This window comes from Syngnathoides biaculeatus, chromosome 12, assembly GCF_019802595.1.
Source record: "Syngnathoides biaculeatus isolate LvHL_M chromosome 12, ASM1980259v1, whole genome shotgun sequence".
NCBI classification, from domain to species: Eukaryota; Metazoa; Chordata; class Actinopteri; order Syngnathiformes; family Syngnathidae; genus Syngnathoides; species Syngnathoides biaculeatus.
In genome coordinates, this window is record NC_084651.1 from 25,504,739 (window position 1) to 25,531,716 (window position 26,978).

A 26,978-nucleotide genomic window follows, 5' to 3' on the forward strand; every position below is an offset into this window, starting at 1 on the left:
TCACAACTTGAGAAAAAAAACATTGTACCAAAAACAGCATGTTCCAGAGACCAGTTTTAAATTCCTCAGAGTTAACACTGTCACCATGCTACTCTCTCTCTCGCTGCTGCATTCTAAAGCACAAGAGACAACACAGTGCTGTGAAAAAGTATTGTCCCCTTTTTGAGAAAGTTCAGCCAGAAGTTTGTAACAGCAAGTTGATGGCATTCGGGTTTTGAATCAGGATAACAATTTTTACTGACTAACAATTCTGCAAGGAAGCGTGGGGCAAAATATCTCCACAGAGATGGGAAAGACTCATTGCCATAGAAAACGCTAGATTTCAGTTGTGACTGAGGATGGCTGAACAAGTTATTAGGTGCAGGGAGCAATTACTTTTCCCACACAAAAATAAATCATTTAAAAACAGAATATAATATATATGACAACATTTGTCTTGTATGAACACTACATTTTTTGATGATCTTCAACAGTAAAGTGGGGAAGCTTTGGATACTAATAGTTTGAGAAAAGGGCAATACTTTCTCACAGCACGTTAGATAGTTCCATCATGACATGATCACAAAATCCACGTAACACACTGAACATGGCCAGCACACAGGTACGGGAGGCACGTGTAGTCATATTGTATATCTGTGGCCTGGAAATACATCAGTCCCATTCGCTGTCCTTATTGTGCCACAGTTTCAGTAAACAAAAGCGACAAATACTGGAACTAACAGATTTTGTCAAGGGCATTTTAAGAGACAAATGAAAATCATTTTTAGCCACACTGTTTAGTCCTGACGAGCTGTTTTATTCAATGTACATTATATCGGGGTCTGTTTTGTTGAGGTTCCACTGTACATTCATTGTTTGAGGTGCAGGTGAAAACCTGTGCAACGCCTGAAAACTATTTAGTACTGAACACTTGAGATATGGCTTAAAAGACTGGCTAAGTTTTCCAGATTTTATGGCCGAGGCCGAAAAATATCCTCATGAAATAACAGGGATCAAAAATTGATGCAGCACATACCCTTATATCCAAGCAGTGGTCTGTTGGGGGAATTGCAACTCCTTTGTTTATAAACCCATTCTACCTGTTTCGTGTGTCATTGGCCAAGAAACAATGCTCACAATATCCAACATATACATCTTCCCAGTTGTATCACGTTTTGTTGTATGTGAGCGAATGGTTTTTCATCTAGCACCATGCACCATTAAGTCAGTGGCAAACCGAGTCCATTGCAGGATGAACATCAGTGAGAGAAGCCACTGGAGCAGCGTTACAGGCGGCCGTCATCCTCACAATTAATGAAGCACATTGCAGGGGCTCCTTGCCTCCCCAACTACCACGTCCTCATTTATAAATAACTTCATCTAGTTCTACCAGTATAGCATGCAAATGCCCATGAAACTAGTGCCACAACTAGGAAAAAAAAATACATCTTCCCTCAAGTGTAATATGTTGTTTGTTATTTGGGCTGTGTCTTGCCGTTTCCCACAATGAGTTCAGTTTCCAAGGAAGTGGCCAGATGAGACACCATTACGGCCGTCAGCCTCAGAGTTGCCCATCCACACGTAAATTTTTAGTAATTATAAAGTCCCTTTTCCACTGCTCGTTAAAAGAGAGTGTAAGATAAGCAATGTAAAAAGCTTCGTCATGTGCCAGGGAGGTCCTGCATCATTGCCAGTGTTTTAAGAAAAAATGAAAAAAAGTGAGCATAACAAAACCAACCTAAATGGAAAGGTAAATAAAAGCTTTCCATTAGCTGAATGCTAGGGGAAAAAAATACTTTTAGTAACAATTGTAAAGTCAACTCTCCACCACTCGCACAAAAAAAAAAAAAAAAAAAAAAAAAAAAAAGAGTGCAAGATAAGCATGCAAAATGCATTGTCATGTGTCAGGAGGTCCTGCATCATTGCCAGTGTAAAATTAATCCCTTTGTCTAGCTAACCTAATGAATATCCTGACAAACACTTGCCAAGAACATTCTCACATACTCACAGTGTCACCATTTGCATAGATATTTGTCTTCTGACCAGGCACAGGTTCCTTTTCTGCAACTAAAGGTATGAGTTGTGGCCAAGAGGAAGCAGTAAATGGTCCAACTGCAGCTCTTTACGGACAAGAAATGAAAGCTCGCATACGTGAGTGTGTGCACATGTCATCAGATTTTGTAGTTTTACATTTTAAGATAGCCAGCCCCGACTACCTACCGACCATGGTTCCCAAAAAACAGCAATATTCATGAATGAACTACTTCCATGTACATATGAACATCGGACAGGGTTCATACTCAGTCTGACCAAAAAAATTTAAGGGCTTTTTAGGAGCTGACACAGAAAATTTAGGGCCATCATGGGAAATCAAGAGTAAAGAAAAAAGACTCACCCAATGGTGCCATCAACCGTTCTTGGTTATGTTCCAGTATCTCAGTACCTGTGACAGTGATCACCTGTCGCCCCTTGTGGTAGTTCTCATTGATATGAGCATTGTAAACGTCTTCACATAACAGTATACAGAAAAACAGATTCTAACTACAATTGCAACAATATACACAAATGTCTTCTACTGATGTCTGTTTCAGCACCCCTACTCTTGCTCCTTAAGCCTACCCAGTGCCTCCTCTATTTGTTGCTGCAGAGGTGCCAAAGTGGCTCTCTTGTTCTTTGATCTGCCTCTGAGTGCATTGGCCTCGGTGATAAACCTCAGATTCTTCTTTTCTTTTGCCTCCTCACACAGCCTGTCAGCCTTCTCAATAAGCGTTGATATGTCAGTCTCTATTCTGGCTTTTTTTGCTTTGAGGCAGTAGAGATGAAAAGTGGGCAGCGATGCCAAATGTAGCCAGGTACGAAGTCTTCCTTTCCCCACAGCGGTAGTTTTTAGCTATGTCACTGTCTGAGAACATGACTGCAAACACTTTCGAATTATTTTCACAAGATTTGTAACTGTAATGGCTGCAGATCACTTTTAAAGTCCACACGATCTCTCCCTTTAACGAGTCTGTCTTCGTGTATTGAACTACGTTCATAAAGCCTGACTTCTGGCTGGTTGAAGTCGATGGCTGGACAACTGTAGGTGCGCATTAGGGATCGCAACCGGCTACAAATAACCGGTTATAACCGGTTTTCGGTATTTCAAAGCCGAAACCGTAATCGGACTTTTGAAATCGGTTAAAATTTCCAATCATTTATTCCGGTTCCAGTACTCCACATTGTGCTATTTTTTTCCAACACCATTTCCACTTTTTTCAAGTTTCGCTGTTCGAGTAAAGTTGGACTCAAAAGAACATTCCGTTAAATCAAAGAAACATCAAACATGGCATCGACGAAACGCTCGGTCTACTTTCATGCCCTTTCTGAAAGTCCGAAAGAATTAAACAAAACATTTTTACAAAAAAATAAAAATTTAACTTACACGAGTGCGTTGTTGAAAGCCACATTCAACAAGGTTGTTTGTCAATATTGTATACAAACTACCCCATTACCGCGGAGTAAATTAACGATCGATGGTGTAGCACCGGAGAAAAGGAGTCTGAGACGGAGTGTCGGACATAGGAACAAAACTTGTTTTATTGGCAGACATCAAAACACTACTCGCGTAACGGGTGGAACTCTGTGAACTCGTCACTCCGGAAGAGCAAGAACAAAAACAGCCCGTGCGGAACCATTTGTGATTTAATTTGATTTGCCATTTTTTTTCATCATTCATTGTTTAGTCTTTCCAATGATTGATTAAATTTACAAAATATTTATGTTTTTAAGGTTGTTTTCAGAATTTTCAGGGTCAAATTGAAATCAATGTGTCAAACTTAAGACTGAATATTTAACAACAAGCAAGAAATTCAATCTTTACCCCAACTCGAGGTCTCGCGGGTGAATTATGTAAACACCACAATGGTACCGGTTTTAAAACCGATTTTGCTACAGCTGTTCGGTTAAAACCGGTTATGAAAGTAAGCGGTTTTTTACGATCCCTAGTGCGCATGCACTGCTAGTACTACTGCCTGAAGTTGATGCTTCACTATCTTGATATTTTAGAAACAGATTCATACCAACGGAAGATGAGAGAGTCGTCGCCAAATCAGCGTGTCTCCTATTTTTCCGGTGCGACCCCAGCGCTTTGACGGCCATCTTTTCAAGCTGGTAACTCTGCTTGCACAGATGGCAGTAAAACATGTGCCGATCTTTTGGATCTCGACGAACCCAGCTCCCAAACTCCTTACCTTCAACCCAAGCTTCTTGAAAAATGCACTTTCCCGTGATACAAGTTGGATCGATGAAAGAACTACGCTACGTCGTAACGAAGACGAAGTGAAATGCCTACTCACGGAAACAAACAATGGAATATCGACAAGATGGCGACTAGTTGTCAACACGGTGACTTCCGTTGACAACTTCCGGCTGATTTGGACGCCAGACGGATCGCTATTTTTTATATTTTTAAAAAGATTAATTTATTTTTTTAGGGAGAATTTTGGCGGTAGAGGTCCTCCCTTTGATTTTTTTTTTTAATTTAAGGCCTTTTTAGGGGCTTGACCAGTTTTCGCGGATTTTAAGGACTTTTAGGAGCCCCTAAATGCACCTTCGAAAATTTTGGGGTTTTTAGGGACTTTTAGGGCCGCGTGCGAACCCTGTCGGATCTTCCCGTCTTGACAATCTGTACTCCAGTGTGGTGATAATGTAAGGCAATGAGGCTTACATTTGATTAATAATGCACTAAAAACTTGGCAAAATAAACTGTCACACACTGACCAATCAGGACTTTTTACAGTCATGATTGTTTACCTGAAGGCTTTCCATCTTTGAAGAGCATTTGGTGAGAATAACCCTCACCAGAAGGAGCAGGAATGGGTTTGCCACCAAGCTGTACACAGACTCACCATCCAGAAGAAGGTATGAGGGGATAGCTTCGACTATGGACTGAGGCTGTAAAAGAAATTACATGTACATTAAATTATGCCATAAATACAGACAACAAGATGGTCTACTGTCTGGAAATGATGCCATGGTATCAATGGAAAAATTTAACACTTACCAATCTCATTAAATTCCTCCAATATGTCGAGCCCAGGCCCATTCATTTTCATTTACCTCAAGACAACTAACAAGCCTTTGCGGTAAATATGACCATGAGAAAACTTTCACATAAATATTATTAATTAAATTAATTCACTTTATGTGGAACATCACATGACCGAACCTGGAAAACAGAATAGCTGATGTGTGTGTGCTATTTTACCAAGGATGACTACAGATGATTACATGACTGCCTGAAGCCAAACTTCCTAAAATTGTTTTTCTGATAATTGTTTTTTGACAGTAGGTAAATATTGTATATGTACAGTGTATCATTTATTAATGTAAATATCAAGTGGGTCTGAGACAACCATTGAGAGGAAAGAGGTTTGGGGGAGTGCCTTAGCCAAGTACGAACAAAGCGTATATAAAACAGGTTCAAACAAACCAAGGTGTTTCCTTACATTAAATTTACACTTTTATACAAAGTCCATGTTTGAGTCACTCTATAGAGGTCTAAATAGCCAAAATACAGGACCTGTAAATTATATTAGTATTGAGACTGTTTCTGCAATGCTCAGTAAAGGTACCAAGAACAACGGAAGAATTAAATACTTTTTTAGGCCACCTAATAGTTGAAGGGAAAAGATATACCTGTAGAAAGGGGATATTTTTATACCTGTGAGGAGAAAAAAGCTGAGGGTAGCAGGTCAGCGAGATGGATGTCGAGTGAAGGACCAGTCCAGTTGCTTTGAACAAACATGTGGAGGCAAGAGACAGCCAGGACCAACACTACCAGTTCTCTGAAACTGCAATGACAAGACAGTCTTTGTGGAGTGAAGGTGACTTCAGGGTTTTAGGGGAAGATAAGCAGTTTCAAAAAGACCCTTTTGAGCTGCCATTTTACTTCATGGACAATTAGTGTGCTTTAAAACTTGGGAACAAGAGAGATGCTTGCTGCCTTTCTACTTGCTTCCTTTTAACAATGATAAGTGTGATTGAGGAGACGAAACAACCAACCATTACAAGCGATGAGGAGGAGCAATGTGTGTCACATTCATTTTATTTATGAGTCATTTTTGAGCTAGCATGAGGAAGAGCGATGTTAAAATGTCCTAAGAATTAATAATTCATGACCAAAGGAAGAGAGACATTTAACAGGATTGAACAAACTGTTGAGAACAGCTGCAAATTATGCTCAAATACTTCCACCTTTACACCCAACAAAATCAGGTCATTAAGGAGCATTTCATTCATCAATCACAACCAACATACAGTATACACAGGAAATTTTTTTAAATTAAATAAATAATAGTGATCCTGACAAGTCACAACGGTTTATATATAACAAGACTCAGAAAAGCTCATATTTTTTAACTGTCAAAAGTGGCTGTTTTGTTTGTTATTTGTCAGAAGCTAAATTATTGAAACAATTTGGAAGTGCTGAAAGAAGTGGGAGATGCCCAAGAACCCTCTCGCTGTTCAGAGATGGTTTCTTAACCTTGATGTACATGGTTATTTATTTTTAATTTTTAATGTAGAAATCGTTTTGTGAGTCTTAAGAGCTCACTGTGGATTTTTAATTTTAAACAGACAATTTTGTTCAAGAATATTTAAATAGCGTACAAAAGGGGGAGATTACTCTTAGGATTTAGGAAGGAATAAAACTTTTGCGACGTTTCAAAAGGACAAATGCAAACAGTTGTAAAGTACACAGATAACATTTTATTGCTTTTCTTTATCCATAAAAGCTATGGGTCTATCTGACTGCAGATTTTTATGAAGCATGTAAAGAATAAAATTGATGATCATATGTTTGTTAAATTACCTGTTGGTCTGATCACCCTTTGTGCCACCAGTCAGGTACAACGAGATCCGTCTCTCTAGGTAGGCCTCAATATTTTCACCCTCATCACAGGTACTATCTCCAATAAGCAGAGCCAACACCTGGGGGCTCCTCAGAACTGCCTCAAATTTCCCATTCATCAAGGCCTCCAACAATGAGCCAACTTCTAGAAGAAAAATTAAGATTGTTGAAAGTCATATTTTGCACTTGCATGACACGGAACAGTTTTGGTCAATCGCGTGATAGCATACCCCCCCCCCAAAAAAAAAAAAAGACGTCAGTCTATGTTCCCACCAAGTCGCGCGCGTGCACAATTGTGATGATGTCTTGTGATGTTGCCTTAATAGCTCCATGTATTCCTCTTTCTTAATGTTGCCATCTATTTTATCAGTGGCTCCATCCAGTTCCTGCAAAACACCCCGATGGCATGACGCTGCCACCTCCATGCTTTACAGTGCGATTGGTGTTGTTGGTTTCTTTCAGCTTGTCTCTTTCGGGGTCGCCACAGCGTGTCATCTCAGATGAACGCACATATATGTTTGGCACAATTTTTACGCCGGATGCCCTTCCTGACGCAACCCTTCTCAGGGAGTGGAGGCCCCAAAAAAGCTTCCCCTTTTCCTCCTAATGTTGGTTATTATAGCCAAAAATCTCCACTTTAGTTTCATCAGATCACGTGACATGTCTCCAGAAGTTAAGGTCTTGGTGTTTTTTTTTGCAAACTGCAATCTGGCTTTTTAATGTTTCTTTTGGAATAATGGAACGGACTTTCAGCCCATGTCGGTGCAGATGCACTATGGATAATAATGACACTTTCTTACCAGCTTCATCCAGCATCTTCACAAGGTCTTTAGCTTTTGTTCTGGGGTAGATTCGCACATTTTGGACAAAGACATGTTCATCTCTGGGACACAGAGTTGATCCCCTTCCTGAGTTATGTGATGGTTGGACAGTCACATAATGTTTATATAGTTGCGTATTAATTTTTGGAACTGATGAATTTAGCACCTTCAAACATCTGGAAATTGCACACAGGGATGAGCCATACTGGTGGTGCGCCACAAGTGTTAGATTTCCCAGACGATTTCTTCCGATTTTCCCAGGATTTCAAACAAGGAAGTAGAGTGGTGAAAGTGTGACCTTAAATACATTCACAGGTGTGCCGTCAATAAACTCATATGTTGTCAGTCAACCTAACAGGAGCTTCCAAAGCCATGACCTCATCATCGAGGCTTCCCCATGTTCTTGAAAGACAGAACTTTTTGTGTACAGTATGTAAACTTTTGAATTTCAAGATAATAATGTAAAATTCTCCAAGAAATTATCTGTCATTATTTTGGCATTTAAGAAAATTAAATAATTTTGGTCATCCTGACTGACCAGAAATAGGAGAGGTTTAGGCTGATTGGACAGACAGTGAGACAAAAAAAAAGTGTTTTTCCACAGTGTCTGTAAAAATCTGGCTTCAACTGTATGTTGGTATGTGTATGAAATTGCATATCTACGTACAGTATGTATGATATACACTATAGAGTCATAAAAAAATTAGCTACCCAATGTTACTTGAATTTAATTTTGTCTGGTACCACTGCAGGTACATTACCTCAAGAATAAAAAAGTTAGTTTTTTTTCATCAAATATTATTTTGGTTATCATCATTAGCTAATTTTCTTGTCATCTTTATATTTGCCAGAATCAGAATCAGCTTTATTGGCCAAGTGTGTAAAAACACAAAGAATTTATCTCCAGCAGTCGGTGCTGCCCTGGTACGACATTTAGAACAAAGAACAACAAAGTAACAAGAACAAGACATTTGCGTTTATAGGAACTTTTCATTATAAGAGTCCTGCAAGATGTAAAATCTTCATTTCGAATAGGTAAGAGATACCAGTAAGTGTGTTAACGTCCCACATTGTGTACAGAGTGCCTTTACCCGTTCGCGGTTCCCATTATAGATTAGTGCATTGACAATTGTGCAAAGGGAGTAGTTTAAAGTGATGAATCGCGTGATAGTCCATAAAATATATTTCTCATACTAATACTGATTGGACCAGCAGGATGTGAGTGTCTAAAAATGGCACAAGGCAGAAAATAGTAGGTTCACGGATCAAGAATTTAATGGCGGCCCCAAATTAGACTGGGATGGGGGTACACAGAACTGATAGGATGACCGCTGTGGAGAACTGTCTCAGCAGCTCTTGTGACAGGCTGTGCTTCCTCAGAAGCCGCAAGAAGTGCAAATGTAGGATAAACGGGGGAAATGTAGGAATAATTGTGATCATAATTATCATACATTTGCTTCCAATAAAGAAATGCTTTGCTCTGCCCTAGATAACGTGGCCGCCTCTTAGCAGGAGATAGCAAGAACAAAAACATCTAATCATCAGAACTGTTAGAACTGCTGCCTGTTAAAGAAATGATGACCACACATGTATTCAGCAATCTTCCACACATGCACACGCACATGAACAAACATGTATTCCTTGTTTCAAACTGTTTTGCTTGTCGTCTCCTTTTTGTAACATCCATGTAAATAAGGGGCGTCTTAAAACTAAATAGAGGTCCTGAGGAGAGGATAATCAGATAGAGCAGTGGCGAATTGTACGAGACAGTTTCTCTCCTCTCTCCTCGCGAGCTGTCAAACTTGAACTGGTGTCTTTGCTTCCTTTTTTGTCCTGTTTAATGAATGTCTGATTGGTGAACCTGACATTTACTTGGTCCTTCGAGCCAGATTTCAAGATACCTGAGCTTTCCAAGGGTCAAGTCGACGTCCAGGCAAAGACCATGGCCACGGCACTTGAGACCCTTTCCGGGACTGGGCCTCGACTTTGCATCTGAAGACATCTCTGGTGAGTAGGAAACTCTCACACTCATGAGGAATGAGTGAATGCGCGTCTGGGTGACTGCGGCAGAACCAAACCTCGAGAATACTAGTCACTATCAAGTACACTAATTAGTCTATAAAAATGAGAAAAGGGCAAGGTGTGTCCTGTACGTGAGTTCCGTGAAAGGTGTGCATGTATAAAAGTGTGAGTGGAGGTTCGCTACCTCATTTGAAAAGGAAATTGAGTGACAACTGTTTGAGGATGCAGAGGTAAGAATTCTCCGCCACTTGTAGTATTAGCTTGAGAATTACCTCAAACGGAACGTAATTGTCACCCTGTTCAGGGGGAAGTCAGTATAGTCACCCTAGGTGAACCACTGACTCCAACAGGGGAAAAACAAATAGCAAAATAGTTGATAAATAGCAAAATAGTTGAAACACAACATCTGAAAAAAAATAATGATGTGTAAGGACTAGAAATTTGAAGAAAGCAAATGTCCTACTAAAACCAAACATCAAAATTTGTGGATAACACAATATGACTTTGAAAAAAAAAAGACAAAAACACACACACACACGCAAAAAAAAAACAACAAAAAAGGCTGGACTCAAGATGATGTCAAAACGGCCATAAAAGGTATCACATCTCATAAACATAATTCGTCCAGGGAACGCAAGACTTGAGAAAATCTTACCACTTAAATGGTGTGGAAGTACAATGAATTTGGATGACAGCAAAGTACTTTCTCACAGCAGCAGGGAGTTTGAGGGTTAATATCGCGCACCTCTGCTCGATTTAGAAAAAAAGCAAATTGTTCTGCCATTGGAAGAGCAAAATAAAATAATGAACCATTTAAAGAATATAGAATTTAAATGACTGCATGTTTTAAACAGTGGCATTCCTGAAGATCACACTCCAGGGAGTGTGTATCAAGGGCAATTAAAAAATGGTCTTCATGCAAATTCAAATAATCCTACAAAACAATGGATTGAAAAACATTGGGTTGACAAACCGACTGGCAGCTTGTAACATAACGTTAACCAAGCACTACACGCAGAAAGAGTGCTACAAAATAAGAAAAAGAAAGTTGACACCTTTCTGACAGAGGAAGGAGAAATTTATGGAGCTTTATGCAAAACATTTAATAATTTTGGCCGCAGATGAGGAAGAGAGCAGCCATCTCCCCATCAAAAATGTCACAACTAATGCTCCCAAAATGCAACTTTTTAATTTGCCCCGTACGTTTGTTGGAAAGAGATGGCTTGCTGAAACTAGGACTGGGCTTAATTCTCTCTGACAGCAAAAATAGAAGTAAAAAGAAAAAAAAGGAATTACTGGGAGGACAGTTAAATATCTTACAAAATAGGAATCCAGCGCTCTATTATTGGACCTTAGATATTCTTAACAAACCTCCCACAAGATCAGGAGATTTCTTGCTGCAAACAGCTTAAGACGTGATTGAACAACCATAAAATGACGTAGGAAGGACTCATTGCATGTGACGATGTAGTATAAGATACTGTAAACTTATAACAGCCCACACCAGACAAAATCATGATTATCTGTACTCAGATGGTATTTCAGTCATGGTGACAGGAACAAGACAGACTGACAAACTAAATGCACTACACACGTCATTACAACGGGAGTGGAAGTGTTTGGGACAATTTGTTTTGGTAGTACGAAATGTTCCTGATTGGACAGAAAAAGAACCAGATTTGGATTGGGACGACTGAACTGTACAGACAATATTTTATTGGACAGTCTTAAACAATCTGAGACCAGATGCTGCTGTACTCACGGTGGTATCACAATCAACACTGACAATACTGGAAAAATAGAGGAATAGCGACAACTACAGGGAACACAGTGACACATGCAGAGCTACTACAAAATTTGCTCATAGCAGTTCAATTACCAAAAGAAATAGCCATTTGTAAATGTGCAGTACACAAATCAAATACAGACAAAGAATCATTAGGAAATGGATTTACAGATAAAACGGCAAAAGAAGCAGCAGCCAAAACCTTTATGGGATTAGCTGACCATGTAACAAATGAAGACATACTTTGACATGATGTGTTAAATAAAATGCAACAACAAAGCTTACCAGCAGAACTAAAAATGTGGAAAAAAATAAGGTACTACATTACAAAATGGGAATTATGTCAGCACAGATACAAAAAAAAAATTTGAACAAAAATTTTTTTAAGTGGACGGCAATCTTGAGCCATGGGAAGTCTCAGGTCTCAACAGGGGGAATGGGAACCCTGGTACAAAGGCATTACATGATCCATGGATTTAACTTGTATGCAAAAAACTTTTTTGTAGGGCTTGTTTGATCTGTGTGCGACATAATCCATAAGGGAATGTGCATCCAAAACGTGGTCAGTTTCCTCAAGCTACACATCCATTCATCCCTCCATCCATTGTCTTAGCCGCTTATCCTCACAAGGGTCGCAGCGAGGGCTGGAGCCTATCCCGGCTGTCAACGGGCAGGAGGCGGGGTACACCCTGACCTGGTTGCCAGCCAATTGCAGGTCACATGGAGACAAACGGCCGCACTCACAATCACACGTAGGGGCAATTTGGACAAAATGATAGATTTAGTCGAACTATCCATACATTACAAGCACATAAGGGTCTCATTCAATTCGAAACACTGTTTGGGAGACCATACAAATTACCAATTATTTCCACACAATGAGAGATTGACGAATGATGAAGAAAAAAAAAACAAGTGGGTCCCTTTCAGGAGTTATTAACAACCCCAAACAGCTTAAAAAATTGCAAAAAGGGGTACTTGAGTTCATTTGTTCATTGTAGGAAAGTTTTTGCTTTTGAAACCATTGTTAACACAAATAAAACTAATTTGTTTTTATTGGCCACTTGCAAGATAGCTGTTCTCATTCCCACTGCCAAGGTCGTTGTAGTCCGGTTACACATGGGAGTGAGACTGCTGTCATAATGGCAACTAAACTTTACTGTTGGGTGTTGGATGAAAACGCTACCCGTTATTTTCATTTTTCTGTTCGAGTGGTACCTGTGGGAACCACTCAAGGTCCCAGAGATAATACCAATGCTATTAATTGATAACGAATTCAAAAAAAAAAAAAGTTGAGGGATTCTGTGTATCCATTAACTTCTTTTGAAAAACAAAAAAACATTGTTTTCTAATGGCGTGTCACTCGGAAATTTCACATGCATCAATTTGATAGGACTAGAAACAAATTGAGAATTTTATCAGTATGGATGTGTAAAGCCATTTTTGCGCCATTGTCATGGTGGTGTGGCAGTAACTGTCTTTTTGATTTTTTTACGCCGGATGCCATTCCTGATGCAACCCTTCTGCATTTATTCGGAGAGAGAGCTGGAGCCAATCCCAGCTAACTTTGGGCAGCAGCAGACTACACCCCGAACTGGTCGCCAGCCAGTCGCAGTGCAGATGTCGACACCATCACTGAGCGGGAATCAATCCCACGCTGCCTTCACTCGAAATGTCCCTCTGAGGGAAACCCGAACTACAACGTGGCCCGCAAGAGAAATGAGTTTGACATCCCTGCACTACACCATCAGAAAAAAAAAAATGTAACAAGTTACTGTGCTTTAATAACCTTATTACTGCCATGTCTATTCATCCTATGTCTGTTTATGAATTAATATCGACTGTACATGCAGTTTTACCCGAACACTGGCATAGAGTGAGCAAGAGCTGAATGACATGGACAAAATAGCAGAAAGAAACACGTGGATACACCTTACACAATGTAAAAGGTCATCTCATCTGAGTCACCCAAGGGGAAAGGTGAGCAAAGACCAGCATACGGTGGGTGCAGATTTATAGTATCTGAAAATACCTGAAGGCTGGTGAAGATTTAAAAGACACTTGACTCATTTTGGGGTGACTTGGTCGACATGAATTCAAAATGGCTAAATAATATGATAGCATGTTGGGCTCCTAGCAGGAGATAACAAGAACAAAAACATCTAATCATCAGAACTGTTAGAACTGCTGCCTGTTAAAGAAATGATGACCAAACATGTATTCAGCAATCTTCCACACATGCACACGCACATGAACAAACATGTACACCTTGTTTCAAACTGTTTTGCTTGTCGTCTTCTTTTTGTAACATCCATGTAAATAAGGGGCGTCTTAAAACTAAATAAATAGAGGTGCTGAGGAGAGGATAATAAGAGAGTGCAGTGGTGAATTGTACGAGACAGTTCCTCTCCTCCCTCCTCGCGAGACTTGAACTGGTCTCTTTGCTTCCTTTTTTGTCCTGTTTAATGAATGTCTGATTGGTGAACCTGACAACATCCTTTGCTGGGCTTCTTTGAGGATGGAACATGTACAGAATGTCCAAACAAAATGTACCTTTAGCTGTACCAGTCATTAAAAATGAACAATGCAAAAACAACGAGTCTGAGCTATATTTTTCTCATTTTAATATATAGAAGTTTATTCATACAATTTACTTATACATGAGCTTGATTTATGCTGTATTTGACTGCACTGATTTCATCAAGGGTGGAACGGCGACCAACTGATTAGCACATCAGCCACACAGTTCTGAGGACTGGGGTTCAAATCCCAGCCTCACCTGTACAGAGTTTGTACGTTCTCCCTGTGGTTGCATGGGTTTTATCCATGCACTATGATTTCCCACATCACATAAACATGCATGGTAGATTAATTGAAGACTCTAAATTGCTCTTCGGTCTGAAGGCCACTGCGAATGGTGGTTTGTAATTTGTGCCCTGCGATTGGCTGATGACCAGTTCAGGATGTACCCCACCTCCTGCCCCAGCAAAGCTGGGTCCATTGTCCACGACCATTGTGAGGATAAGCGGTATAGAAAATGGATGAATGGATATCTTCCATAATAAACAATACATTTGCACCCACTTGTGGCTGCTGTTGTCATTGTTCATTGCGTACAGAGCCTCAACAGGGAGTCTACTCTGAACAGTCTTTGGCCAGCATTTAGAAAACCACAAAACATTTTCTTGGAGATACTCGGTTGCGGTGCCCTGTTGCCCTCGCACCTGTTGTTGACCTATTTGTTACACTTGTATATGAAGTGTTTTACCCTTTTGCATTCAGGTGGAATTTTATTCTTTTCTGACTCTCCAATTCTTGGACCGGTTTGCTAATGCATTCACATGAATGCTAACGTGCTTACCTAATATAAAATTCAGAGCGCGTACTAGCAAATACATCCAAATGATGCTTCTTTCATCTTGCTTCTCTATGAGGAAGTTGAGCCACTGCAGCAGCTCGGCAACTTGCCATTAGGTCCACCCTCCATCACTCACTCACTCACTCACACATACACACACACACACACAGGGACGGACACGGAGTTGTGTACAGGCACACAAATGCGCACATAGTGAGACACAAAACCCTCCCAACAAAAGGAAACATATCGGCAAACAGGTTGACATTGGCTGACCGTCAGCTTTTTATGTACTGGCCTTTTATACACAATTGGAGCGCTGTAGAATGTTTTTCGGTACAGGGATAATGGTTGCCAGTCAGGACCTGGTAACTATAGTCACACAGTGGGTGGTGGGTATTCACGTTTCTCTTTCCTTGACCCCAAGGGCCTGGATCTTACATTCTGACCAATCAATTAATTGACTAGTATTTTATTATGTCCATCTCCTGAATTTTGTACATACATTTTTTTTATCTGAAAAAATGAATTAGGGACAATTTTCTTCTTACCATCCCAAGTTTAGTTTACATTAACCTCACCCTTGGTCTTAATAAGGATCGGCAGCAACTGGTGTAGTAAAAGAGTAGGGGAGAGTTTTATTTCTCTGGGGATCTAATGAAACCCTGGGGCTCCTATAATAGCACTATCAAAAAACTGGAAGAGAATGAGGTAAGGGAGGCGCTTTAGCTTTATGAGGGAGAAAATGAAAGCCTGTTGAAGGGCCAAGTGTTTAATAACATTTCGGCTTGTCTCCATCTCTGCTGATACAACGGCCGCTATTATGGAAAATGAGGCTGAGGTCCTCCAATTACTCGATAATTCATAATGATTCAGAGAGTTCACTGCATTTAATAAGTAAGGGGGAGCAGAATTTGCAGTGGAATTACCTGTGAGGGGCAAAAGATTTCCAAAATGAACAAGGAAAGAAATCTGTAGAGGCTTCAATCTATTAGCATTCATTAAGAAGCCAACTTCATAGTTAACATCACTTGGTCTGGATAGCCTTGGTTCCATCCAGAGTATATTGTACTGAGATCATATTCGGGATAGTTTGGAGGCTTGACCTGAATGACCAAATTCCACCTCAAGGAGAAAATAAATAGCGGTTGATATTAAAACACCAGTCAGACAGACTAATGAGTTATTACAATGTTTCCAAGTAGTCATATTTTGACATTTCTTCACTAGCCATTCAGATTCAAATCAATTCCAGATGATGGTTTTTTTGGCTTAGAATACAGTAACTCTGGAAGGGCAGACTCATTTTTCCAGACCTTCTTCCCTCTCAAGGTTTCAACAATTATGCTGGACAATCTTGTTCGCAAGTTGGTCCAAAATGCAAAAATGGGGTTAAGAATGATAGCCACAAATCATATTTCACAAATTATCAGCATAATACAATCCAACTATTGATCTTCTACTATTACTACGATTCTACAACTGTGGTACCTTTAAGTACAATGGCTGTCTTTTGTGGTATGAAAAAGTTATCAACTGACAGCAAGAAAATGAAAGATACAAATCACTGCACTTGAGTATCCAAAACCATCATTATATCACGTGACTAAGATGGTGAATATATGAGTGGATTCTTCAGTAATGCACCATCTAGTATTCTCCCTATTTCTGTCTTTTTTGTTATCGCTTTGGAGACATGATGTGACTTAATTAAACCAGGGAAGAACTAAACCTTAGGGAGTCTACTCCGAACAGTCTTTGGCCCACATTCACAAAACCACAAAACTTTTTCTTGGAGATACTCGCTTGCAGTGCCCTGTTGCCCTCACACCTGTCATTAGGAAGTGCTTCGACAGGTTGGTTTTTAAGTACACCAGAGACTGCCTCCCCCAACTTTGACTCCTATCTGTTTGCATACTTGTATTATTGGTATACCCAATAGATAATCTTTGGAGAGAAGTTGTCATAGACAAGCGGCTTGGGGTCGAACCTAAATACAGGACTCCGATGTGAGGGCATGATATTAAGAGTTATTTCAGAAGGAAGTCGAACACAAAAAGGCAGTCCAAAACAGGTGGAAGCACAGAAACACTAGGCAGCGGGCAAGATCCAAAAACGTGCACAAGGTTCCAATGACTACGAGGCAAACTTAGAAACATGGACAATACGTGGTCAAACGAAAGAGGCACAGGCTCGCTGTAACAAAGGAATGATCTACAATAAACTTGCGAACTTACACATAGTAGCAGAGTATCCTAGGATCCAGTAAAGCATACGCAACGAACTGGCAAATACAGATGACACATTCACCACTTAAATGCTTGGTCAATTAGTGTCCAAAATGTAACGCAGCTGTGTGATAGCTGTCAGAGGTGGCACCGCCCAGGGCAGTGGCCTGGCAATGCCCCCCACAGGAAGCACTTCCCACAGCAGTGGCCTGGCCATGCCCCTGACAGAGCTCAAACTCCATGTTTCTCAGCGACAGCCCAGAAACCTGGTTGATCTAGAGAAGATCTGGGTGGCTAATGTGCTAATCCGTTGGTCGCCGTTCCACCCTTGATGAAATCAGTGCAGGCAAATACAAGAATTCTGCATGAATCAAATTCGTGTCTAAGTAAATTTTATGTAGAAACTTACATATATTAAAACGGGAAAAATATAGCTCCGAAATGGACCAAAATCCCTGCTGCAGGGTGTGCAAACATAGTGAAGTGACCTCAGTAATTGCAAACAAACACCACTGTACCAAATTAACATTGATTTTCAAAGGTGTTCAAATACTTATTTGTAGCAGTAACATACAAATAGTTTTTTTTTTAATCCTACATTGTGATTTTTTTTTTTTAAAGAATATGTCTCTCACAGCGAACATGCACCTAAAATGACATTTTCAGACCCCTCCGTGATTTCAAAGGCGGAGAACTTGCAAATTACTTTCCTCTTTGTATACAATAGTACCTCTATTTGCAAAATTAATTCGTTCAGGAAGTCGTTTCATAATGGGTAGTTTTCATTAAGTAGAAGGGAAGTAGTTTCATAATGGGAATTTTTCATTAAGTAGAAGCACATTTGACATGTAACTCCCCTAATCCATTGCAAGCCCCCCCCCCTCCCCCGACAACCGCCCTTGCCAAAAATAAGCATTGAAATTACATAATGTAAAGAATAATAAAAATTATTTTCATTTATGTTTACCGTTGGGTGACTATGCAAAGAGAAGGATGAGTGGCAAGCAAAAGGCTTCGTAGGGGGACGGAGGAGGAGGCAAATGTTTAACACAGGTGTCGGGAACCTTTTTGACTGAGGGAGCCATAAATGCCAAATATTTTAAAATATAATTTTAAAAGAGCCATACAATATTTTAAAAACTGAATACAGGTGTATTTGCACATTTATGTAAGACCAACACTTTTACAGTACAATAAGTCTCTGAATTCTTTTAAATAACTTTGTTACGCAGTTGCTAACCAATAATGACAGTACTTACCATTAATACGACTTCTGGTGCTTCATACGTCGTTGGTTTAAGGTTCACGCAGGCGTTGAGACTTCTATCCATTAATCGTGAACGTAATTCAATTCGATTTGCCATCATGATGATACGATGACAAATCTTGCCGACAAACCCGTGTCTTTTATTCGTTTGATTATCTGTATACGAAGTTGTTGAAATGTTTATTGGAAACATCAAGTACAAATCCTTTGGCATACTCCCCATCTGTGAACTTAGACACACAGCAGAACAGTCTCTCTCCACAAAGGCTGTGCATTCCTGTTTAAAACTTCGGTACTCATATTTTTTTCTTTGAGCGACCTTTGTCAAATAAAAAAACGTTTCCAAAATTAGTTCCTCCAACCGATCGCCGTTTGACCCTTTTGCACCTGCGCGTAACGACTTCCACGGCAAACTATGGCAAGCCCACTAGGACAAACGTCTCTCCGTCATTTGCATTGCATGCATGACAGAAATCACATGTACAGTATGTTGTTATGAGGGCTCTGCGAGGCATATGGAACCATCAAAAGAGCCAGGTATGGCTCGCTAGCCATAGGTTCCCGACCCCTGGTTTAACAGCTTAGAGCAAACATATGTACGAATGTACAGGCATACATCTTTTAATTCCACTAAAGTTTCTTGGGGGGCCATGGTGAATAAAGGATTAAACTTGCAAAAAAAATGAAAAATAAAAATCATGAAAAAGTACTTTACCAATGTGTGCTAGCATGTGACAGCGTGTGAGAGCGCTAGCATCATTCGGTCACAAGTGTCCAAGGGAAACAAAAAGCATCATGGGTAAAAATTGATGTCCCTCCTAGCCAATGGAATGGCAGGAAGATGCTAGGACGTTAGCCAATGGGAGAGGAGCTCTATCGCATGCCACACAAACCAAGATACAGGATGTTTACGTTCAGTGAAATTTGGGGGCTGCAAATCGAGTGCCCATTTCTTCCTTATATATTGTGAATTTTCCTTCGTAACTAGAGACAATATTTTCCAAGGAGGCGTTTCGTAAACTGAATTTTTCATTACTAGAGACCTCTGTAAGTAGAGGTACCACTGTATGCATATTATAGTCAGGATTACCAAAATTGTTTAACTCTTAAATGCCCAGCTATCCCCCAGAAGTCCAGAAGGCAGAAAGAGAGAAATCCCCTGATTAAGGAGAGGAGGCAGATGAACAAGGTGTGGAGAAAGGATGCCTTTTGCTTGTCACTCACCCTTCTCTTCAGATAGTCGCCCGACGCCAAAGGTTAATAAAGATTATTTAATCATTCTTTACATTATGTACTTTGAAAGCTTATTTTTGGCAGGGAAGGTGGGGGAGGGGGTCAAGTGGATTACGCTATTTACATGTAAAGTGCGCTTCTACTTACGAAAAATGCACTTTACGAAACGACCTCCGGAACATTAGTAGCAGTACGACTGCAGTAAATTCTCTAAGAAATTCTCTTGCTATTGTGCCATTTAACGAAATTAAATAATTTTGGGGATCCTGACTGATCTGAAACAGGACAGGTTTCTTCAGATTTAACTTTAGACAGTGAAAAAAAAAAGGAAATTTGTCTTTCCACAGTGTATGCAAACTTCTGGCTTCAACTGTGTATTTATTTTTAAAAACATATACATAACATTTACATTTCAGATACATATTTTCCTATATAAAATTCAAATATATATTTAGCACTTAGATTTGGATCAACCTGTAACATTCAATATATGGATTTAACTATAGGTTGACAAATTTTGTTTTAAAGCTGCAAAAATCGAATCGAAAATGGACCATTTATCACACTTTGAGGATAAATGTGGCAAAATATTATTTATGGGATAAATGTAAACTTAGCTTATTCGAGATGCTGACAAGCACAATTACAGAGAACACAGTTGGACAAGTTTTCTGTTGGTCACATATACAGTGCTGTGAAAAAAAAAAAAAAAACGCCCCCCAATTTCAGTTTTTCTTTTTCATAGTACAAACGTTTCAAATTAGCAAACCCCTAATATCACTCAGAGAGAAGCCAAGGAAATACAAAATATAGTTTTCAAATGAGAATTAAATTTATTAAGACTAAAAAATCCAAACCTTTCTGACGCTGTGTGAAAAGGTAATAGCCCCCCTTTGTTAAATCACAAAGTCACTGACTTACCACAAGTTCAGAAAAGGTGAGTCTGGAAAAGGTTACATAGCCATTTCAGAGGCTTTGGACCTCCAGTGAACCACTGTCAGAGGTACTATCCACAAATACAGAAAACTGGGAACAGTGGCAAACCTCCCAGGAGTGGACGAACCAACTAAAATTACTCCAAGAATGCGACGACGACTCGTCAAGGAGGTCAGCTCGGACCTCGAACAAAATCTAAAGACTGCAAGACTCGCTGGCCTCAGTTAAGATCAGTGTTCATGACTCTACCATAAGAAAGACACTGGCCAAAAATGGCATCCATGGGAAGTTCCCAGGTGAAACCCCCTAATGTCAGCAACGAATACATGGGCTCATCTCATATTTGCCCATCAAAACATCTTGATGATCCTCAAGACTTTTGGAGAAACATTTTGTGGACTGACGAGTCAAAAATGCAACTTTTTGGAATGTATGTGACCTGTGACATCTTGCGTAAAAATGGCATAGTATTTGATAACAAGAACATTATGCCAACAGTGAAGCATGGTGGTGGCAGCATGATGGTAAGGGTCTGCTTCGCTACTCCAGGACCAGAACAACTTGCTGTGATTGATGGAACAATGGATTCTGCTCTGTACCAGAAAATCCCGAAGGATAACTTCTGGCTATTAGTTTGTACCCTAAAGCTCACATGCTTTTGGGTCATGCAGAATGACAACGATCTGAAACAGACCAGCAATGCACCTCTGAATGGCTCGAAAAATAAATAACTGAATGAATTAATCAATACAATAATAAATGCAGTCGCTCACATTTGGTTAAAATGTAGGGGTGTGGTCAGTCATGCCCGCAGATACAAATTTAGGGTGTGGTCCACCAGTCATGCCTGCAGATAAAGTTGTGGGTGTGATTAGGGATGGAATTTCAAGACCTTAAAATAACTTACTGAGTTGTTATATCCGAGTATGTAGTTGTTACCTACTACCATAATCATAATTTATTAACATTGCACTGAGACAGATATTTTTAAAGAGGTCAATAGACATTCAATTTCAAAACTAAGTACTCATATAATCAAATCATTTTATTTCATCATGATGTATTGTTATAATCAATCATAACTTACGGCGGTATCTATTGTCAATCCATTGATGAAAGCTAGCTAGATGATCTATATCTTCCTAAAGCATGTAGAGGGGAAAAGTTTTTCGACTTCAAGATAACGCGGTACCACGGGAGAAAATGACCGTTCGCATTTAGATACATGGACAGACTAATATTAGAATTTAGATAAAGTCAAAGTAAATCACAATCTCATGTTTTTTATAGTTTGATACTGAAACATTACCTGCGTTAAATCCCAAAAATGTTTTTACTGTAACGGAACTTAGTTTGACATGCCTCATGATGTTGATGACTTTCGATGTTTGTGAAGAAGCTCGGAACATGTGCTTTTGGGATAACTTCCGAACGTGCTCAGTACGGTTAACTTGCATTTCCTGTTTCCGGGTGAATACTGATTGTTTAGGATCAGGCTTCTTTCGTTACCAACGTTTAGGAAATAAACCCGTAAATTAATGTCAAGACCAACGTTCCCTCTAATTTTTGGCGTGTCTGAGCAAACGCACTAAGCCCGTGAGCGCCCCCTTTGACCACTGTGAGCAGTATCGGACGTATGCACTGTGGTTAGATCAGTGTCATCCATTGACGTTACATGGCTCATTCGATTCACCATTTACATTCGCACCTGAACATTTCTAATAATTTTGTGTTTCTGCAAACTTACAATGAAAATGTAATTGTAATAAATAAAATAAAAATTTCAAGGCACTGTACACAAGAAAAACAAATACATATTTAAAAGCTCGCTATCAAGTATATTTCCACGTATTTATAGTTATATTCAAGTATATTTCCAAGTTTTGATAGGAACAAAATAGAAACTTAAATTATTGAATGTTGCCTGGCAGGACATTTAGCGTTGTCAACACGAAAGACCACCAGCACGTCTTCACAACTCTTTCTCATCAACAGCCAAAGCGGGAAGAAGACATTTTTTCTGGTCAATGGTCCGAAAGTCCATTGACTGTCTGACCTGCGTTCGTGTAGAAGTCCTGTTTCCATGCCGTAAACTCGCTGGGAGTGAGGAAGCCTCGAAGAATGGAGAGCTCCACGTCCAGCAACATTTTCACCGCTACAACTTTTTCCTCCCGTGTCCCACTTTCAGCCACGATCTCCACGCAACTCTGACAAGTACGGTTCATTTGTCCGAATTATTGGACCGAAATATGCTCCTTTCCACCCATGTGGAGGATGAACCATTAGCGGGCAGCCATGACAGTTGCGCGTTGCATTATGGGAACGGAATGTCGCTGCAGTCAGCCGATGTTTCGATGACATTCCCCGCAACATCGCGGTCCATCGTTTGGGTATTTCTAACTGATCATTTGTATAAGGATTTTACAGTATGTAGCCAATAAGTATGCTTGCACCTTGACTTGCACTTAATCAGCCTTCATTTTTTTATTCCAGGTTTTTAATAGATAAATATAACAATAAAACAAAAAGTCAAGAAAAAAATGGTTTTGTAGTGTAATTTAGGGGTGTCACTCGGCTTTATGGATAGTGGGTTTTAGCCCCCAGGAGATAGAGGATGCAGATTGATTGAGAGTAGATTGATTCAATTTTTCAGGAATCTGTTATTGTGCATTTAAAAATGAGCTCATTAGAGGGACAGCCAAAGTTGGATGTTTTGGAGACAAGGTTAGAGAGAGCAGACTTAGGTTTGGAGATGAGTGAGTATATTGGTAGAAGGGTGCTGAGGATGGAGCTGCCAGGCAAAAGAGCAAGAGGAAGACCAAAGAAAAGGTTGATGGATGTTGTGAGGGAGGACATGAGGACAGTGGGTGTTAGAGAAGACGACGCACGAGATAGGCTTATATGGAAAAAGATGACACGCCCGAAAGGAAAAGAAGAAGATGTTTCTGGCCACTTTTAACTTTTACTCCTTAATTTTTACACATTAGTGTCTCATTTCTACTCCTCACATTCTAAAACTGAGCTCGTTACCTTTAAAGACTTCTTAAGTTACACAAAAAAGCGAAAAAAATATTTTTATAAACTACAAGAAGGAGGGGACACTTACTTGATGATTAAATTTTGGCACATTATAAAGAAAGTCATCCCCCAATTAATTTTGAAATATAACAGATGATCGTTTGCCAGTATCCAGCAGAGTAGGAATCACTGTCGATTCAGGTATTTACCTGTTCAGTTTATTGTCACCAGGGGATGTACTGAGACTATCACTGGAGTGGGAGAAATCGGTGCCTGAGCCACCACAGAGTGGTCACAGTACAATGAAAGAGAAGAGACAACAGTCAGAATGATGCATTGTTGTTTTCTGTTAACAGGTAAATGCGAGTGTACTATGCATGAATACATGTTGATAAGCCGCAATAGTATCAGGCAACAGTTTGTGATGTTTTCAGAATTGTGATGGGAAGTATAGATACCAGCGATACGGTGACTCAGCTGACGTTACACCTTCAGTGTGATGTCCAGACAATGATAATAGTTAAGGAAACAAACTTTATTACTGTAAATGGGTGTTTTGTTGGCTACAGTGTGTCCTAAAGTTATAGATGAAAGTGGAGTTTTGTGAAAATTCCTGAAAATACAAACGCGAGCACTGAAGGTGTGAAGTTTTGCTAGGGTGTTTCGGGGGTGGGGCCTCCCTGGGAAATTTTTGAAAAAATGGATAGCTGTGGTGAATTCTGGCGATATCTATGGAGAAAATCCAGACAAACATTTAAAGTAAAATTTCTAAGTCCTGACCAAAAAAAAAAATAAAAAATGGGCAGAAGTTCCCCAAGGGCTAAACCCAGATTTTTTTTGCCTCCCATCCCCCTATCACTGGATAATACAAAATCACATTTGTCATTAAAATATGCCATCTTATCTTAAGACCAATGAATTAAATGAACTATTCAGTAAAAAGACATCTGAAATTGTCCTTTTCCCCGCATTATACATATTATAGTATGGAAGAAGATGGCTTTTTTGACATTTTGGGTTGGCGACCCCTGGACTACTAAAAAAGGAAAAAAATAAAATGAAACATCAATTTCCAAGGACTCCAGATGAGTTGTCAATGTATATTTTTATCATCATTGTAGTGTATGCTTTCAGAAGACACTCACTACCAAAACCCAGAATGGTTATGGGTCCAAAAGAAAAGTTATTTTATTGATATACTTTTAAATTAATCGGTTAGCAGAATTTTCAACTATCGAAACTGCCCCCCAAAAGAAAATTAAATGTTGGTTGGGCCCTAATAAATATTGGATGAATGGATAGATTAAAGACACAATTTATAACTCCAGAAAAGCTATTTTAAAAAAAATAAACATGACCCTTAAGCACAAAACTTTGCCCAACCCTGATTTAACTGCTGCTTCTCTGGACAGTAAAGAGTCTGACAAGAAATAGATAACATTAGTAAAATGGAGGGGAATAGCACTTCTCTATTTTGACAGGTGACTGTCATGATGGATGCTCAACTCACCTGTAAAAAAAACTTGAGGTTGCACAGTTCTTGTCCTTTGCACCTGTGCAATCCATTTTTCACAACGAATCGGGTCTTTTGGAAATATGTGAAGAGTGAATCCATCCTCCCGAGTGTTCAAGCAAAATCCAGCAACACGGCATTTAGGCAAAATACGCAGAAAAAAATGCTAATTTCTCACCTGTACAAGAGGGTAATACACTCGACTTTGCAGCTGTAGTTGTCTGTAAAATACACTTTCGTCTTCTTCTTCAACACCCACAGTCCACAGATTTTTCAAGACAAGAGTAAAAAAAAAAAAAAAAAAAAAATCTATATGGCAACATTCTGACGTGCTGTGAACAAATGGATGATTCCATTCTGGCTAAAAATTTTTTTGTTTATACACTAAATTTCACGTTTTTGTGTCACGAGCACCTTAAGTGAAGGCAAAGACACTGTTAAGGAAGCCAGGTATTGTCTCTACAAGAGCAATCGGTGCCTGAGCCACGAGAGAGGAGTGGTCACAGTACGGTGAAAGAAAAGAGACGCAACAGTCGTGCTGACGCATTGTTATTGTTTACTGTTAACAGAATTCTTCACCCACCGGGAAGCAATTAAAAAAATAAATGTGACATTTGGAAGAGCGGTGACTCATTTTTGTCTATGTAACATATTTTGGCGGCCACGCCATCGCTAACGGCACCCCGCCCCACTGCTAACGGCGGCCAAAGCGCATTGACACATTCTGAGAGAAGGACTCCATTACGTCGTTGGATGCGGTGGAGTTTTTTTATTAATGCTGCTGCTTTCGGACAAGTATACAAGTACACGAATACCACACTGCCTTCTGTCTTCCGTCACATATCCGGAACATTCGCTGGAAATAACATTCGCCTACTTGGAAGATTTGGTTGAGTTTGGTGACTATACTTTGTTTTACTAGTTAGCTTGTGTTACACGCTACTAAAATTTCTTTGTACTTCTATTTTGTTGTTTTTTTATGTTGTATTGTATTGTGTTTTATTAAATTGTCTTAAACACAATACAAGTGCTTTGTTATATTTTGCTGGTTTGACCTAGGGGATTTGTTCTAAATTCACACGTAACATATGCAATTAACTGTGAGAGAAATTAGTCCCCCTCCCCCCAACTATTTTTTTTTTTTTAAATAGCTATATACAAACCTACCGGTCGTTTGGAACACACAAAGCTCTTGGCCTTTGCACCTGTGCAATCCATTATTCATAGCGAACCGGGTCTTTTGGAAACGTGTGAAGAGTGAATCCATTGTCTCAAGAGTTTGAACAAAATCCAGCAATAGCAAGAGCCGGCATTTTGGCTAACAGGCAGAAAAAACAGCTAATTTATCGTGGGTACAACAGGTATGAACACTCGACCTCGCCACTGTAGGTGTCTGCAAAAAATGTCACTTCTTGGCTCTTGTTCAACACAAAAGCCTCAAGAGACTTTTCATGGCGGGAAATGAAAAAAATCTATATAGGGCAACATTCTGACGTGCTGTGAAGACATGGATGAGTCTATTCCAGCTGATTATTTTACAACATTATTAACAACATACAAAATTTTAGGTTTTAGGTGTCAGTGGCATTTTAAGTCTGACGGCCTGGACGTGGGAGACCCTATCAGGAAGATAAGACGTGCCTTCATCAAATTGGCTGGACAAAATTGAGGAAAACCAGGAGAATGAAGAAATTAGACAATTTGTTACTGACCAACTGAATATCATCCAAGGGTTAAATAGACATCAGTCTTTCCCAGACCTAAAACAACTGTTAATGAAGCCTGCATCACAAAAGGGTGCAAATGAGAAGTTTTCCTTGCCACATACTCCTCTCCAAACGACTATAGGATCATTGTAACTGCTCCCAGGGTTTTCGTTCAGTTCAGAGAAATCCACGCTCCAACTGATGCTTTATTTGGTATTTACT

General features: G+C 39.6%; 1 protein-coding gene across 2 annotated transcripts in view; it reads right to left on the reverse strand.

Moving 5' to 3' along the window:
* ttc27 (tetratricopeptide repeat domain 27) overlaps positions 1–22,861 on the reverse strand; it is a 78,959-nt gene extending 56,098 nt beyond the window's left edge. Inside the window, exons 1-4 of one of the 2 annotated variants that reach the window (XM_061837044.1) lie at positions 22,576–22,861; positions 6,830–7,010; positions 5,681–5,810; positions 4,771–4,911 (exon numbers count right to left, since the gene is read on the reverse strand). In XM_061837044.1, coding sequence (XP_061693028.1) covers positions 4,771–4,911; positions 5,681–5,810; positions 6,830–7,010; positions 22,576–22,744 — 621 coding nt within the window. In that variant the 5' untranslated portion in view covers positions 22,745–22,861. Of the gene's footprint in view, positions 1–4,770; positions 4,912–5,680; positions 5,811–6,829; positions 7,014–22,575 lie in introns of both variants that reach the window. The other variant, XM_061837043.1, reaches the window with a different exon arrangement.
* Positions 22,862–26,978: the final 4,117 nt, after the last annotated feature.